Here is a 19,004-nt window from a genome sequence, read left to right as displayed (position 1 = left end):
AACAGGGGTTTTATAATTTGTAAATAATGAAACATTTCATCCTGAGAAAACACACTGCAGTCAAAGTTTTTCACGGGGCTATACGATTTTAATTCAGGCAAAAGTTAAGCATCCAAATGCCTCATAAAACATAATTTTCACTACTTATAACAGTGTCAGTTATGACTAATATTTGAAATTCGATTTTACTCCAAGCCATGTAACCAATAAACGGATCGGTGTTAATCAGGCTATAAAATTTAGAGCTGGAACAATAATCATAAATATCCAACATTAACCTCAATCGACATTACAGTTCGTGAACTCTAGTCGTGTAAACCACTAGAATACAATTACCAGCAAGATATTACAGTGTAATAAATAAACCACGGCTAAAACTGTGGTAATTGCACATATTATGGTTTTAACTGTTCACTTGTGTATCAGTTTTCAAACTAAAACCTAATTCCAATCCTTACACGATAATTTTTGTTATGTTCATTTTAACTACCACAAAGTATTGAATACTCAAATTGAAGTTGTTTATGCGTTAGAAGTGATGCATTAAGCGAATATTTTAATTTTAATCTTTTCATTATGTTTGTTCATATACCACATTATAATTTGTTAATGTGTTTGAACTTACCAAACTGTGGTTTTCTTACGCAACGTAGATTTTGTATATACCATGGTTAATTGATCCAGTATTAGATTACCTCTTTTGTTTCGTTAACAAAGAGTCTTGCCTTCAAACCTTGTAATACAACTAGTTGTACATTAGAGTTGATATTGAGTCACTCTTCGTTCGACGGATCGTCAGATTAAATTTAACTTAGTCAGCATGGTTGTTTTATGACATTAAAATAATTATTTGATAAAATAGTTTAAATTCTCTTAAAATAGTTTATTGCTAAATTTATAAATTCCATAATTCACGTTTTTTAATACTACAACAATATTGAAATCTAGTATAATTAATAAAAACTTAAAAATCACTTAAAAATCTTAAACTTAAAAAACTTAAAACTTAACTTAAAACTTAAAAATCTTGAAAAGTTTGAAACATATTGTAACAATTATAAGAATTAAATGATTTTTATTAATTGTGGCGATATTAATTTGATCTGTGTATTAATTTAACTTAATTAATAATTAACTAGCTTAATTCATTTGATTTACTTAAATTACTTAATTAATTAATTCAACTTAAGCCTTCTAACGTTTATGTATCACTGTTTATCTTTTTGATCATAACAGACTACTTGTTAGAATTAACAGGCTAGATACTTTTTCTAGATACTTTTTTTATTCTGTTGTTCACATAAACTGGTTTATTTTTTTAGAAAAGTTTATCTAACTGTTTTACTTTCTATAACATATAAGTTCAGTAATTGTTGAAATATTAGTCATCATAAGTGGATTTTTTTATGATTCATTCATTCTATTGTAATGCAAAATAATCAATGTTAAATGTTTTCGACGCTTTTACAAATAGTATAAGGATAAAAAATAAATTGTAATTGCTTTTGAATAATTTAAATGTAAGCCCAATATGAGGAAACAGGAAAATTCAGTATCATGTACAAAAGAGCATCATACGATAAAATAATCCTCTTCATAAAATACATTTTGTAAAGAATTCACGGATTAAAAACAAATCATGTAATCATTATAGGATGAGTTATGTTTACAATACATACAACGTAAATGCAAATCTATGTTAGGAATGTTCGATCATATGTTCGAAAGAGGATCAGAACATTGTGTTTTCAAAGCCTCCTACGCGTTAAGCTTTGTTTCTTCAATAGCAAGGCGTTGAATAGGTTGTAAATCCACCCCTTACTAGTGCGGGGGATGAAATACCTGATTAATGTATATGAAGAATGTTAAATTTATCGTTTTCGATAATTTATTATAATACATTTCTAGTGTTTGTAGCTTATCAAATCAACGAAATCTTTCTCCAAACAACAATATTCTGAAAATGTAACTGGTACACCCACTGTGTAACTATTATTTACAAAACTTGTTAAGGTATAACAAAATTAAATGTGTTCAAATAAATTACTGCCCTGGAATCGTTTTCTACCAGACTTAAAGCCCGGTGTTACGAATAGACTGACAAAAACAAGAGTACTCAGTGAAAGTAGTGACAATAATTTATTTGAACCATTTTGACTAACATCTTCTTTATAAGCCAACATAAAACTCAACTCTTTTTGTTTACATTCTCTCCTTTAAATTAATAACATGTGTTTTAATTATTATGAAGCATACAATATTAACATTGACAACAGCTGGCAATTACCAGTAAGTTCAACCATTGACTATGGGTTAAACCAACACAGCATATATAACATCCTCCCACCCAAGTTAATTAACTTATGGTTGATTAACTTGTACTTTGGATCGTGTACTTCTTCTTGTAACTACTTTTCTCTCTTCGTTAGAGTTTATTTCCAATGGGTATAAACGTTGTACTGGGTGAATCAATTCATTGGTTGGTGTCTTCAATCTTACTGTGCGCACAATTCCATCTCTTCCTTTCATTACTTCTATGATTCTGGCAATCACCCAGTTTATCCGCTTGTCAAAGTCATTACCTATGAGTACTATTTCCCCCACTTCAGGTTCTCGGTAACTTTTGACATTATTATGGTGTGATAATTGACCAAGATACTCGATTCTGAATCTTGACTTCAGTCCTTCTCTTATTTTCTTTCTGTATACAGCTTTCTTCGGTAAATTGATCTCCTCAATAGCGTCTAAGTCGGGTTGTCTCACATCGCTTATATCTTTCAAAAAAATTGATGGAGTAATGAGACTCAATTCATTCAGATCATCTGACATGTAAGTGAGCGGTCGGGCATTGATAACACTTTCACATTCGCATAATGTAGTTGACATTTCTTCGCTGTTCAAACTAGTTTTCTTCAAAACTCTCTTCGGAGCATGTTGATTGTTGGACTCCCACCCTTTAACAGGTGCTGAAGCACCAAATACGGGTCTCACTGGTGAAGTCGCACTGTCCTCGATAACTGCTCTATGTGGTATGAAGTGCTTGATGTGATCTACCTCGTCACTGGGAACTGATTCAATGATTCCTTCAGTCTGCCAACTTCTAAACACTTGTTGATACTTACTGAAGTAACCACCATTTTTAGTTTTGTCAATCGTTGATTGAAGCCGTTTCTTTGAAAGTTCCAAGTTATTAGGATGTATGTTACAATCCTCAACCAAACACACTTCATGACGAACTTCTTTGTTATCACTCTTCACCGTATTCTTAAAATGTTCTGGTGTCATCTCGTGCAGCTCTTCTTTTGACTCTTGTTCAACGGGATCAGTAATACCAAGGGTCTCTAATTTCCTGAACATCGAAATATCCTCAGAAGGATCACTAAAAGAAAACATACTAACACATGATGTATTGCATTCTGTCTTACTGTTATCAGTTTCCACAACACTAGATAAGCGACCCATTAATGTCCAGCCTAGAAAGGTTTCCATTGCTACAAGTCCACTATTCAGCTGAACTTTGTTACCTGTGAACAACTTACCAGCAACATCTGCACCAATTAATACTTCAATTTTTGCATCTGATTCAGCTACATCCGAAAGAACAATGTTAGCAGCTTCTATTTCCTTAAGTTCTGGACCTCTCCTAATACTAGGGATGTTTTCACTTATAAGAGGTTGATCCAAAACCTTGAACCTACACTTATAGTCATTATTCCTATTGGCAAGAATGATTTTAAACGTGTTATGTGAAACAACATCCGTCTTAACACCTCCAAAAAGTGAATGGGTTAAACTCTCTTGTCCCTCGGGATACATACCAATTTCGGATGCTGTGGACTCAAGAATATAAGATCTCATCGAACCTGTATCAATTAAGGCTCTAACAGGACGAATCAAACCTTCATGGATCAGATTGACCCTCAATGTCTGTAGATAAATCTGTGATTTTGTTTGTTGTCCTAAGTTAGATAGATCTTTGACCTCATTACCGGTGCACTTTTTTGATTGCTCTTGCAATCCTTGATCCTTATTGCACATCAAAGTAGGGTGTTTGCGGTAACAAATACTACATTTTAAAGGCCTTCTACAGAATTTAGATGTATGTCCCTGAAATAGACATGTAAAACAAGCTTTTTTATCCAAAACAATTTGTCTCTTTTTACTAAAATCCATTTTCTTGGCCTGCAGGCAATCTGCACTTTTGTGAGCTTCTGAACAGAATATACAATTTAACTCTTTTGACTTGTTAGTCAAGCAAGATGCTGAAGGCATATTGTTTGATGTTTTATCAATATTACTTCTAGGGCTTACCCTCTTACTCGTACCGTAACCAGTCTTAGCCAAAACAATTCTTTCTTCACCTTCAACTTCTGATTTGATGAACTGCCGCAATGTCTGCTCTTCTGTTTCTGATGATTCTTTATTTTCTCCATCTGAAGACAAACTGCATCTCTGCCAAGCTCTAAGAAGATCATCTGGTAAGCAGGACTCTACTAAAGGCAACAAAACACAAGCACATTTATCTGTTGTTACCTCTAAGCTTTCCAAGGTTTGTAGTTGACATTCTAATTTGTCGTAAAACTGCATCAGAGACAAACTATGTTCTGTGTTTTTCAGTACCAAAGCTAGCAGCTCCCTAACATATACTTGTACTAGAAGTCCGTCCCGCCCAAATCTACCTTTAAGGTCCTCTAGAGCCTTAGGATAATTATCTGCTGTTGGTGGAAAACTCTTTAGTACTTCATATGCTCTAGACCTAGGAATCATACTTTGTAACAAGTATTGGAACTTTTCTGCAGCATTTAGGGTCGGTTCCCTATCTATTGTTTGAAAAAGACTCCAGAAATGTAGCCAGTCCTTCGGATCTCCACCAAATTTGATCAATTCAACTTTTGGAAGTCTTACTGTGTTCTGCTTAGGTACTAAAATACTGTTGTTACTTACAGAATTGCTGAGAGAACGAGCCTCATCCTCTAGTCTGTTACTTACTCGCAACTTGTATTTAATTAATCCAAAAGCCTTCTTGTATTCATCCTGTTTTGCTAGTTCAGCTTCAATTTCTTCATCAGGTCGTTCTACAAGCATTAGATTCAATACTTCTTTATCTATTTCTTCCAAATCATCGTATCTTTGTTCTAATACGTCATAAAGAGCATTAGCTTCATCTAATTCTTCTTGACAAACTTCATTGAACTTTGATACTGATCTACTAAATGTTGTTCTAATTGCCTTCCTTCTTTTTAACAAGGCTTCCATGGTTCAAATAAAATCTATACTTTTCCAACAAATAACTTACTTCCACCAATGCCAACACGTTGGACGCCACAATGTTACGAATAGAACTGACAAAAAACAATGAGTACTCAGTGAAAGTAGTGACAATAATTTATTTGAACCATTTTGACTAACATCTTCTTTATAAGCCAACATAAAACTCAACTCTTTTTGTTTACATTCTCTCCTTTAAATTAATAACATGTGTTTTAATTATTATGAAGCATACAATATTAACATTGACAACAGCTGGCAATTACCAGTAAGTTCAACCATTGACTATGGGTTAAACCAACACAGCATATATAACACCCGGTATATACACAACAATTGTAACAATTTTTCGAAAATAGCATATTGTTGGCCGACCTCGCACTTCTGTATATGTTTATAAATCTAAATATTTCTTTGTGTGTTTATGTGTGAAGTAATTTTGAAAACGGCAAGTGCAAGAAAATAATGTTTGACAATTGATGAGAAAATGATTTGAAAATGGGCTTTTACGCTCGGAACTAGTTATTCACTACATTATTTTTGTGAAATATTTGAAACTTGAATATCTTAAGATTTTATGTAACTAAGAAAACATAATAATGAACGGTAAGAATTGGACATTAAAAATAATGCTGGTAAATATTGAGAACCAGACCTAGTAAACTTCCATTACGAAGTTTTTAGTCAATTTAATGCAAGTTTATAAACGAATACTGTAAATTCACTTACTTTCAATAGCACAGTGTGCTTTGATTGTAAATTAAGTATTTTCTGTCTTTGGATTCATTGACCTCTCAAACATTCTTACAAAATATTATAAAAGCTCGATGTAAGTAGTATTCAAGAACCTAGTCACGTAACTCTTGGAAGAACAAGTTAGACACAAACTACTCCGTGATTCAGTGTTTTGATGTCAGGTATTGTCTCATTTTTGTCCTAAAATACACGTCCGAATATTACCAACATTGTTTGAATTTTAAATTATACTAGGGGTCCATAGCAGCAATTGCCAGCCTTCACCTCCGTTGTAATTTTGCAATTCCCTATGATATGCACCATTCCTTACTCTCCTTCGTAGTTGTGGCCACCCCCTCACAATACATTTCAACACTGTATTACCATTCTAACCGAAAACTATAACTGATCACTAAAATTCAATTTTTACATTAGCTAAAATTTTTAAAACAGCGTATAGAAACACATTCATTATCAAATTATTGGATCTTTGACGGCCTGTAGGGCAGAGCAAGAGTAATTTTTGACACTTATGATATTTTTCCCACCGTCCTTGGACTTAAAGCTTTAAAATAAATCCTTAACCGCCATGCAACATTTTACCTGGCTCGAGATATTTCGTGGGGACCGATTATAACCTTACGGAATTAAATGTATAGGTTTTATATATTTCGTGATTATTTCAGTTGCAAAATTATTCTAATTGTATTCCAATTTATATTACATTACGATCTAAATCTTACGTCTGTAGTAGTGTATCAACATTGATGGCAGGGATTTTTATTTTCACTCAGGATTACCATACTTAAAATATTATTCGTTTTATCAACAGCTGTAAGTAGGAAAAGAGGGAGAGTTTTATTTTACAAGGCTGTAAAATCCCTCCCCCACATAGAGGCCGTTGCTCTTTCTATTTTCTCCAGCTTTGGTGAGCTATTAAACAATTGACTGCGTTTACTATGTTACACATACGTTAAAACTGTTAAATGTTATAAGTGATTAATACACTAGTTAATAGGCTATTAATTAATACTAGTGTTCCTGTTGCTCGAATTCGAGCAATTTCTAAGTATTAGAGGCGTCATTTTAAAAGGAATAACACTCATAATTTCTGATGACTTTAAAAGATTCTACCCAAAGATTATGGAAATATTCAAGATGTACATAACAGAATATATCAATTTATCCAGACTCTCTTGCTTTTTCTATTGTCATATTTACGCCAACCCAAGTTCAAATAGGAAATATTTCATTTAAACCAAGTCAGTAAACTTGTAGCAAATAGACCATGAGCCACCAATATGAAACCCTCCCCCCCCGTGGGAATTTATGACTTATACTTTTTTTTGTTGGTATTACCTACCAGATTAAGAATTCAGTTGTTTGCCTCTTTTAAATTACAGCGTATTCCGGAAAATAAAGAAAAACTGTTAAATTTAAAAACTGTTTTATTTAAATTACAAAAGGGTAGCCTGCGTTAATTACTGGTGCAATATTTTTTATGGACTTCTTTAGTATGTATTCAAAGGCTTTAAATGAAAATAAAAAAAGTTAATAAAATACCCCCGCTGCAGCAAACCTGCAGGCAATGCGGATTTCAAACTGGCCTGAATTGAATTTCAATTAAATCTATTTAAATAACATTAGATTTAACGAGTACCTCTAGGAAAGAGATTTTAAGAGATTCTATTTAAATTAAATAAATTTTATTGAGAAATTTTAGACGTAAATTTTACTGGATTGTAAGGTTCCAGTAAAATTAACGTATAAAACTTCGTTTTCCTCATATCAAAATCGGATTTGCGACAGTAATTTTCTTGTTTAAATCTCTTTAAAATATTGTGCTGATTGATATGGGTTGCCTTTAAAAAAATTTAAGTTACTCTTAGCAACCCTGTTTGTGGGTGGGGGGTGAATTTCAAAATATCACCAAAAAGAACCTTACATTACCCTAGAAACGTGTATTGAAGCTTGTTTGAATTTATGCATATTTGTGCTGAGACCATTCATTATTTAGCAGGTTAACCCGTTGTTCCTTATTTTTACCATTAGCTAGGATTTTTTTCCAATCCCGTGGGATCTTGATTTTGGACCTCTCATTAAAAACATTTCTCCAAATCCCCTTCTCTCTTTCAATGTTTTTAATAGATACATCTAAATTGGTATTTGTAATAAAGTATATCCTGCTGAATTTCGGAAAACGGCTGAAGGCAATCTGTGCTAGTTCACCAGAGGTTTCTGGAATACTAGTAAAAACCTAAAAGTAAGCCATACCGTCAATTACATACATACATTCTTCAATCTTGAGAGGTTCGTCTATACCCTTGTTCTCCAAAGTATGGAGCAGTTTGGCCTTTTCTGTTTTGGTTGGGCATCCATCGACAGTGGCTGACGCCCATGGTACTGGATCTAATGGGTATGTCATCAGCTTCTCAAGATTAATATCACGTTCCTGGGACAGCAGTAAAACTCCATAAAAATATTTCTTATTGCTCTTATCTCAACTAATCTGTTTACATGCAGCTTTCTCTAGATTATCTACATTGAGTAAATTGTCTTCCACCGATTCGGGTACAGGTCTTCCAGCTGATAAACAGACCATCTAGGAATTCTGATCACGGTTTTCAACTTCAAGCAGAATAATGCATTTGTTAAAAAGCATCAAGTACAGTACTTGCAAAATACTTTGCTCACTTCGTTTCATTTCATTTGCTTGCATGTCACTGAGAACAATCTGATGACTTCACCATACTTGCATTTTAAAATTCTAACTTGCTGTGGGCCCGTCCTACGCACAGGAATCAACTAATCAAATCAAATCAAACTAAAAAATCTATACTAAAGGACCCATGCTGTTCTGCGGCGTTAAAATAAATAAAATCATATCCGAGAAATAATCAAATTTATTATTTTTGATTGTGTAATACAGTATCTTAAACTTAACTGATTCAAACGATCAATAGCTCAAATTAAAGCCTATAATTGACTGATTATTTTGAGTCTAAAATATATAAAAAAACGTAAACAATACTGGAGCTATTGATATTCAATCATAGAAAACCCTTATAATTTTTTTTATGTTGGATGTTCACCTTGCGTTTGCTTGAAAACCGTCCGATTTGAATAACTAATATCTTAAATGCAAGCCGGTATTTCACTGAAGGTTCTTAGACCAAAATATATACTGTTATATAATTACAAATGGTAAAATACTGTACAATTTAAATTGAAATACGAATTAAAAAATATATCAAACCTATGTTTTTTGGTCGAGTAATAAAGTAGATAAATATACGATGATGCTTGATGTGAAATATATGTGTGCATACTACCAATTTAAGACCTCAATCATGAAGATCGGACGTGTAGAAGAGCCAAAGAAACTCGGAAAAGAAAAAAAACTAATTTAACTCCCTTTAGAAATACATGGGGGGTAAATTTAATTTACGTATAAGCCGAGTGGGACTGTCGATAAATATATACTGATGCTTGATGTGAAATCTGTGCGTGCATACCTTCAATTTGAGAATCTCAATAATGAAAATCGGGTGGGTAGAAGCGCCAAACGAACTCGGAAAAAAACCAAATTTAACTCCCATAAGAAATACATGGGAAAAAATGTTGTTTACGTATAAGCCGAGTGGGACTGTAGGCAACTATATGCCGATGCTTGATGTGAAATCTGTGCGTTAATACCTTCAATTTGAGACCTCAATCATGAAAATCGGTCGGGTTGTAGAGCCAAACGAACTCGCTAAAGAAAACCCATTTTTTTAAATATATATATTCATGATATTTTCGTGTTTTCCAGAACTTGCTGTAATTCACAAGTGGCAAACACCTAAAACCTTAAAGTACATATCAATACAAACCAAAAAATGTATATGTCGAAAATTCCCACCGGGAGGGGAGGGGGGGTAAACGCCAGCCTCCGCTCTAAAACTGTTAAATTAGCAAACTTATCGACTGTTTACAGTTAACATATGTTCATCTTCTCACTTTTAATTTCTGACAACAGCTGGAGTTGCATAAAAATTTTTGTTTCCCATGTTAATCTTATGGAGAAATAAGAAACTTTAAAGGGCCCCAGGGCCTCACTCTCTGATTATTTCCCTAAAAAGAAAGTTTTCTGCACAACTTCACGTTACGCTCTTTCCAATGACACCAAAAACAACAATCGGTTCAGTAGTTTCGGTGGAGTAATTGTCACAAAAAATCTGCTTGCGTATTAAATAAGTAATATATATATAGATAGATTATTAACACAGTTCATAGTTCGTATTGGATGTGCGTAGATTGATTTCAATTAATCGACCGTACATGTGAACTATAGGAAACTATTCCAATAACGCATAGTTTCCTTTCACAAACAAATTTAATTACTTTCTTCTGACAACTACTCGCATTAAACTACAAGTTTTTTTACAAAAAATTGCAGTACTGCTGCCATTAAGGACATCTACTATTTGGAAAAAAAATCAAAATGTAAAGCAATGTAAAACAAATAAAATTCTATTTTTCTAATAAAAATTTATGTTTTATTATTATTTAATATTGTACGATAAGTGTTTCAGAATATGAGAATTTGAGACCTTGAAGGAAGAACCTACTAATAATTTTCTTTTTTTATTTCAGTATAGGTTGTAACTTTTTAAATGAACCTAATCCAAGTTGTAACGAGTTATTTTTCCTAGGGGGGTAAATATTTGCTATTTGACCGCGCACCTTTTGCTGGCATCAGCAAGCGGCGGCGGCGAAGCTAGCGAGCGCCCTTTGACCCGGCTTATCAGTGCCGATAAGCCTGGGATATCCTAGTTTCTCAGGACAGTCTAGGACAGGGACATTCTAGTCGTGGATCCCGTGCAGTAGAGAGCGAGCGTGTGTCTAGTGAGACGTCCAGTGGTGTACGTGACAGTGGTGTCGGAGTATGCTGGTGGTGTGATCGCGCCGAGTGTTGGTGTAAGTTGGGTACTGACCCACTTGTGGTGAGTGGACGACGTGATATTATTAGTTTGATAATATTAATATCTGGTTTTATTGCGAGAGTTAGAGTTGTAACCGTGCTGGTCAAAGCCTGACGGTAGTTAGGATTTATATTAGTCAGGAATAATATTAAAGTGTATTCCTGACGGTTCTGGGCAGGTGCTAGAGCGCAAATAATATAATTTAATTGACTGTAGTAGATATTATTTTGCGTTGTACCTAGAGTTAGTTATATTGCTAATAACTCTGAGGCCCGACAAACCTAGGCTGCACGATTTAGCGTGCGTAGTTGGAAGCACGCGGCCAGTAGGCTAGTAGCTGATTGTATTAGCCTGTTAACAGAAGCCCAGCTAAGTAATATAACGTTGATGTCGTAGTAGTAGCAGTAGGGTTGTTATTAATTAATCATTTAATTATTTTAATTTAACCTGAACAGCTTGCTTAGTAATCCAACACGTTAGCTTGGTAGCTTGGATAGCGGAGTACCGGCTATCAGATAATATATTTATCTAGTGTCTGGAACGTAGTTAATATTTATTTATCTGCTACTAAGTAGCTCAATATTTTAATAGTAGGCTATTGCAATTTACATATAGTTTTGCTTGTTTAGCTTGGTATTTATTGAGACCAGCTACTAGTGGTGTAGCCACTCTACCTATAGTGTACTTGTATATTATTATGTGGTACGATTATTGAGTGAACTGTTTGATTCTTAGCTTGGGCATTAGAGTTGTGTATTGGATTATAGTGGCCTAGTAGACCCCGCCTGGTGATAACACGCGTTGTGGTTTTTATTGGCAAGTCGTCGTGTAACTCACCGTGTTTTAGGCACTCTGGGCTTAACTATTGGATAGTTAGGACGAAGCCCGAGTTGCGTAGTCAGCAACGACCCCCTAGGAGTGTGGAGAATCGGCGTAGGCCTGGTAGTGATTATTGCACGTTTGTTTTGGTGACTTGTTTTTTACTTGTTCACAGTGCCCGTGTATGAGCCAGTCCTATACCGGTTAGACCCGGCTTTTGGCCTAGTGGTTTCCCTGACCTTATCGCAGACCCAGGAATTTTACCCAGCCATAGTAGGCTGAGCTATCCCCGGCAAACGGTTGTAACGACTGTACTTTTAATATTTTTCCAGTGCATTGTAGGCAGCGTCGCAAGATGGCGCCTGCGAACAGGGACTGAGGTTCGCAGTGGTGCTGAGTTGCTGACGTATTAACGGCGCCCGAACAAAATAATTTTATTTGTGCAGATTTGCTGCGGACTTGTGCAGATTGGCTGCGGACCTGAGCTGTTGAGCAGAGTTTTAGGCAGACCTGCTGTGATTTTATAGTCGGTTGGGTAGGCCTAACCTGTTTTCTGTTACAGCGTCGTGTGTTGTGAACCCTAATTTATTTAGTGGTTGTATACATAGATATTAGTTAGTAATTTTAATTTTGCTAATTAATTGAGCCTTATCATTGAATATTATTTGAGTGAGAACCCTTATTGTGTATTTGTGGTTTGACTTTCACACCCATAATTGGTTTGATTTATTATTTTGCTAATTAATTGAGCTTTATCATCGAATATTATTTGAGTGAGAACCCTTATTGTGTATTTGTGGTTTGACTTTCACACCTATAATTGGTTTGATTTATTATAACGGTGTTAAATATATTTTAATTGGTTTCGCTCTTATTTTTGCGGATTAGTCGTGGTATTTGGATTTTAAATATGGTTGTGACTACGAGTACGACGTCTGTGCTAGGCGGTACGCCTATCACGTCTGCTATTGTTACAACTAGTTCTGGGGTTAGCTCCGAACTGTCGGTGATGACGACGTCGTCATTGTGGCCTGCGTCTTCGCCCGTTTGGCCGACTATTTCATCGGTCGTGGGTACGACGGTGACAACGTCTCTGACCTATTCCGCGCCAGCGACTATGTCCTTGGGGTCGCAGCCCCAGGACGGTCGCGTGGGTTGGATATATGACCTCTCGAAAGGGGAGCTCATGAGGACGATGGACCAGTATGGTTTGGTGACCACTGGGACTTCTGCGGAATTACGGCAGAGATTTTCATCGTTTTGGAAGCAGCGGAATGCCCGTCGGTACAGCGATGATAGGCTGTGTACGGCTGGGGCTGCTGCACCGACATATGTACCAACGGCTATTACCACTATGGGGCTTCCTGACCCCTCGAGAACCGTACCTCAGGTACTGGGTAGTACTGATTCGGGCCAAATAGAGATAGTGGAACTTAACAGGGAGTTAGAGGCGGTCAAAGAGATTCTTGGGTTGTCTTTGGAGACTGATACCCGGACTCTTCGAGAATATCTGGCATCGATGGTGCGACAGGCGAGAGGCTCGCCGAGTAATGAGGTCGGCTATGGGTTCGAAAGACCCGCCAACCCTATGTCCCCTGTTGTGGCTGCTCCCATGCCTACCTTTGGGTTAGCAAGTAGACCCGAGGGATGGCAGCGACCTAGTGTGGAGGTGCCACGTGGATCGGGTATGCTCTCGAGTGAGGCCAGCAGGGTGGAGCCGAAGAATTGCTCCAAGATATGTGACATGGTCCGAAAGTGGGGTTTGAAGTTTGATGGACGTAGAGACCCTGTGTCATTCCTGGAGCGTCTTGAAGAGCTGATGGTCTCGTACGCTATATCGTCGGAGGACCTGCTCAGAGCGCTGCCGGAGCTGTTGCAAGGCTCAGCACTTCTTTGGTACAGGAACTGCAAGGAGCTCCTGTATTCTTTTGAAGCTTTTCGGCATCAATTTGAAATCCAGTTCCTTCCACCTGGTTATCAGAGGAATTTGGATGAGGAGATCCGGAAAAGGACGCAGGGTGAGACCGAGCACTTCCGGGACTACGTTGTTGCCATAAGTACCTTGCTTAGACGTAGCGGTACGTTGTCGGAGCATGGTAGATTGGACCTAATCTACAATAATATGCGTCCAGAGTACAAGCTGATGGTACGCCGGCGTGACTTCAGCAACCTGGCCGAGATGGTGGAGTTGGCTGAAGACTACGAGGCCTATTTGCGAGAGAAGGCCGCCATCCGACCTCCTCCTTCACCAAACGTAGCGCTGGTTTTGGAAACCGCCTATGTTCCCAAGAAGAAGGCTGAGAAGTGTTTTGAAACGGCCGCGGTCGAAAGACATAATTTTCAGAGACCATCCCTTGAGACCAAGTCGATTGGGCAGCGAGTAGATTTTGACTCTAACCTGGTCCGTGAACAAAGGCCCGTAGTGACTAGGGGAGTGGCAGATGGTGCGAAGGATGTACGGTGTTTTAGGTGCCAGGAGATTGGTCACTTTGCCAGAGGCTGTGGCAAACTAAGGACCGTCTCCTGTTTTGGGTGTGGGAAACCCGGTCTTACTGTGAACCAGTGTGGATGTCGTGCGGGAAACGGCAGGCCAGCTCAGACATCAGGAGGTCAACTGGGCAAGGCAACCGAAAACGAACGACCTCAGAAGAGTGGTCCGATTGGCTCAGAGAACTAAACAGCCTGGTTGGTGGAGTAGACGAGGACCGGCTAACTTTGGACTCTAGGCCCTTCGTTGAAGTTGTGCTGATGGGCAGCGTTTTTGTGGCGTTACTGGACACTGGGTCCGTCGTCAACTTGGTTGGGCGAGGAGTCGCCGAACATCTTCAACGCCAGGGGATAGAGCCTTGTAAGAAAACCGCTCCTCTAAGGATGGCAGATGGGTCACGGTCTAGGGCCGAGTATTCATTCCGATTGGCAGGAGAAGCTGCGGGAAGACGGTGGGTTGGAGACGCCTTGTACGTTCCCACTCTTACCACGGATATGATTTTGGGTATGGATGTCATACGAAATCTCGGACTTGTGACGGTCGTGACGGAGGTGATGAGAATGGGCGTGGGTGAGGACTGTTTTGGTCAAGTGGGCCGCATGGACAGTGTCAAAATTGGTGACGAAGACCCCGAAGGCCCTTGCAATGGAAATCCCCGTCTGGTTCCTGATGCTAAATCATTCTGCACCTTGTTGGCTGGTAGTGGCTAGTAGAAGAGTTTTTTTTGTTTTGAGTTTGAGACATGTGGTGTAGGGTTCACCATTGGGTTAGGGGTTGGAGTATTTTGTTTTGGCCGGAGTTCAAAGATTTTTTTTTTCTTTTTGGCCGTTTTCTTTTTTTTTCATCCCGATGTAAGTGGGGGATGTAACGAGTTATTTTTCCTAGGGGGGTAAATATTTGCTATTTGACCGCGCACCTTTTGCTGGCATCAGCAAGCGGCGGCGGCGAAGCTAGCGAGCGCCCTTTGACCCGGCTTATCAGTGCCGATAAGCCTGGGATATCCTAGTTTCTCAGGACAGTCTAGGACAGGGACATTCTAGTCGTGGATCCCGTGCAGTAGAGAGCGAGCGTGTGTCTAGTGAGACGTCCAGTGGTGTACGTGACAGTGGTGTCGGAGTATGCTGGTGGTGTGATCGCGCCGAGTGTTGGTGTAAGTTGGGTACTGACCCACTTGTGGTGAGTGGACGACGTGATATTATTAGTTTGATAATATTAATATCTGGTTTTATTGCGAGAGTTAGAGTTGTAACCGTGCTGGTCAAAGCCTGACGGTAGTTAGGATTTATATTAGTCAGGAATAATATTAAAGTGTATTCCTGACGGTTCTGGGCAGGTGCTAGAGCGCAAATAATATAATTTAATTGACTGTAGTAGATATTATTTTGCGTTGTACCTAGAGTTAGTTATATTGCTAATAACTCTGAGGCCCGACAAACCTAGGCTGCACGATTTAGCGTGCGTAGTTGGAAGCACGCGGCCAGTAGGCTAGTAGCTGATTGTATTAGCCTGTTAACAGAAGCCCAGCTAAGTAATATAACGTTGATGTCGTAGTAGTAGCAGTAGGGTTGTTATTAATTAATCATTTAATTATTTTAATTTAACCTGAACAGCTTGCTTAGTAATCCAACACGTTAGCTTGGTAGCTTGGATAGCGGAGTACCGGCTATCAGATAATATATTTATCTAGTGTCTGGAACGTAGTTAATATTTATTTATCTGCTACTAAGTAGCTCAATATTTTAATAGTAGGCTATTACAATTTACATATAGTTTTGCTTGTTTAGCTTGGTATTTATTGAGACCAGCTACTAGTGGTGTAGCCACTCTACCTATAGTGTACTTGTATATTATTATGTGGTACGATTATTGAGTGAACTGTTTGATTCTTAGCTTGGGCATTAGAGTTGTGTATTGGATTATAGTGGCCTAGTAGACCCCGCCTGGTGATAACACGCGTTGTGGTTTTTATTGGCAAGTCGTCGTGTAACTCACCGTGTTTTAGGCACTCTGGGCTTAACTATTGGATAGTTAGGACGAAGCCCGAGTTGCGTAGTCAGCAACGACCCCCTAGGAGTGTGGAAAATCGGCGTAGGCCTGGTAGTGATTATTGCACGTTTGTTTTGGTGACTTGTTTTTTACTTGTTCACAGTGCCCGTGTATGAGCCAGTCCTATACCGGTTAGACCCGGCTTTTGGCCTAGTGGTTTCCCTGACCTTATCGCAGACCCAGGAATTTTACCCAGCCATAGTAGGCTGAGCTATCCCCGGCAAACGGTTGTAACGACTGTACTTTTAATATTTTTCCAGTGCATTGTAGGCAGCGTCGCAAAGTAAAGGATCATATTACCCAATATTTTGTTAAAATATATTTGATTAGATAAAAAATACAGTTAACAGCCTAAATTGTTTCTACTTTATAATTATTTTGCGTAATATAGGTTTAAAGTCAAATAAAAAAAAAATTAATCTTTTCTACTGTAAGTTACAGTAGTTCTTTTGGGAAATTCGCTAAATAGATAAACAATGTTTAAGCTGCACGATAATACCCATAACCATTTGAGTAGGATAACAAAAACTTGTCTGTTTGCTTACAATGTTTTGTAGGCTAACTGATAATTTTACATTCATACGAAATTGTTTAATAACTTTACAAAGGTGTACAATAACTTTTTCAAATACAAGTTACGAATCTACCATACTTACATATTGCAACAAATAATCCAGAAGTGTCATACTTAGTTTCTGATGCAACATTGATACAGAAAGTTAAGAATATATAAAATGTTCAGTGAGTTTACTCACATACTTTATATTACTAGAAGAACAAGGGAAATTGTGAACAAATCAATGTAAGTATTACTACATTTTCATGTTTTTTTAGTAAAACGTTGTATTAAAATAAATTAAAGTAATTACATGGAATTCGATGTTGTGAACTAGTTAATTTTATACCATAAATTATTATTTAATCTACGGTATGAGCTACCAGCATATTTTAATTGTTATTATTAGGGCAAGTTGAATGTAGTTAATTATTTAGAACTGAATGAAATACAAAATAAATCTATTTGATAAAAAGTCGGGATTTTCGTTCAAGATATATCTCCAATACACTGATGGATAGTTTGTATTTAGATTGCCTTTTCATTGTTCTATTTATTTTTTGTTAGTTTTATTAGTTATTTATTTAGACGAAATTTGTTGTGAAAAGCAGTTGTACTGAGAAACGCTTGATAAATAAAGGTATTTTATTTATTTATTTACGTTTTGTTCCTCCTACTGTGTAATAGGGCTGAGCTAACCCACCTGTAAGGGATAATCATTCACTGTCAAGATTTACTGTCTTAGTGTTATCCCCATTGTCATATGTCTCCGGGATCAATCCTAGCTTGAATTAATAAGAATTCGACCAACAGTTGCATCTAAAACTTGGTTCAGAACTGGTCCAAAACCACATTGATTTACTTACATTTAAAAACAGTAGGCATTCAGTGTTATTGATTTAAACTTCAAAGGCATGTGCTCAATCGGTTATCATTTGTAGTAAGAAATACTTCGCTGATATCAATGGAATGTGAATAGTGTGAAATTTCACACTTGTGGTGTTGCGTGGACTAACTCTATCAATAATTGTTGTGATTTTAATGAAATAATGGGTGTTAGAAGAAAACATTTTTGTGTCTTGAAAAAATTGTGCTTATGTTAAGATTTGTTTCATAATCTATAAGAATTTTTAAGTTTTACCGTAAGTGCTTTGTAAATAATCTGAATACTATAAAATACCTTAGGAAATGATTAAGTATTCTGTTGGAGGCTACAACAAACATTTACTTGCAATTTCAAAATGTTGCGTGGATAAAAAAGTTTTTTTTTTACCAAAACGAGTGTAGAAGCAGAAAATTTATGTTTAAACTTTATGTACTTCCTTAAAATCGTAATGTAAAACGAGTACTATTTACTTATTTGCTTAGTTGTATACTAGTTGCTTTACCCGTGCTTTTCAATGGCATTACAACTAAAAAGGGGGCTTTCAATTAAAATGTACAAACAGATACACTCCTACAAATTATTAGAGAAAAGTGACAACCATACTCTAAAACTTAGTTTCAAAAAACTCTTTGTTTTATCTCATTCAGTTGTGTGGGGAAAAAATCAATAACTTTTATTGAAGTGAGAACAAACTTAATAGAGGGAATAGCTATTTGCGTATTTAGCTTTTTTGTGTAGCTTTAGCTGAGTGTGGCCGAAGGCGTCAATGACTGTTTGTATTCGTAAAATCACACAAGATTTTTCCTTCCATCAATAACTTATCATAACACACAGGTTACCTTTTCATTGATATATCATGTTCAGGATATAACATGTCATAAGGGTTATCTGTGGTTTGTGCAGAAACACTTTGAAATGAGCTGATTTAGTGAGCGGGAATAATTCCCGCTCTAGAGTGTAAATGAGCTATTTTGCGAACTGTTTACAGGTGTGGAAATGTGGTCATTTCCATGCAGTGGTAGTAAAAAATAATTTAGTGTATTATTGCTGTCATGAAGATTAGTCAATGATTTCTCTTAAAGCTTTATTTAAAAAATCTCTTTCATATTGTGTCACCCGAAGGAATCTATAGAACAAATAAGTCCATATTTTAACCAAAATTATCATTTTTCCACCTTTTAGTAATATTTTAACCTAGAAAAAAATCTGTTTTCCATTCATCCTGAACAGAAATATAGAAAA

The 19,004-nt window shown here is 36.8% G+C and overlaps 1 protein-coding gene across 1 annotated transcript; it reads right to left on the bottom strand.

Annotated features, from left to right (window-relative positions):
- Positions 1-2,361: 2,361 nt before the first annotated feature.
- On the bottom strand, positions 2,362-5,256 carry LOC128984863 (uncharacterized). Its single transcript, XM_054404233.1, has one exon. The coding sequence runs from the start codon at positions 5,254-5,256 to the stop codon at positions 2,362-2,364; it is 2,895 nt and encodes a 964-aa protein (XP_054260208.1).
- Positions 5,257-19,004: the final 13,748 nt, after the last annotated feature.

Source organism: Macrosteles quadrilineatus, unplaced genomic scaffold, assembly GCF_028750875.1.
Source record: "Macrosteles quadrilineatus isolate MER2022 unplaced genomic scaffold, UCM_ALF_1.0 Scaffold_2__2_contigs__length_208266976, whole genome shotgun sequence".
Lineage (NCBI taxonomy): Eukaryota > Metazoa > Arthropoda > Insecta > Hemiptera > Cicadellidae > Macrosteles > Macrosteles quadrilineatus.
Note: the sequence above shows the minus strand (reverse complement) of the source record. Positions and strands in the feature narration are given on the sequence as shown.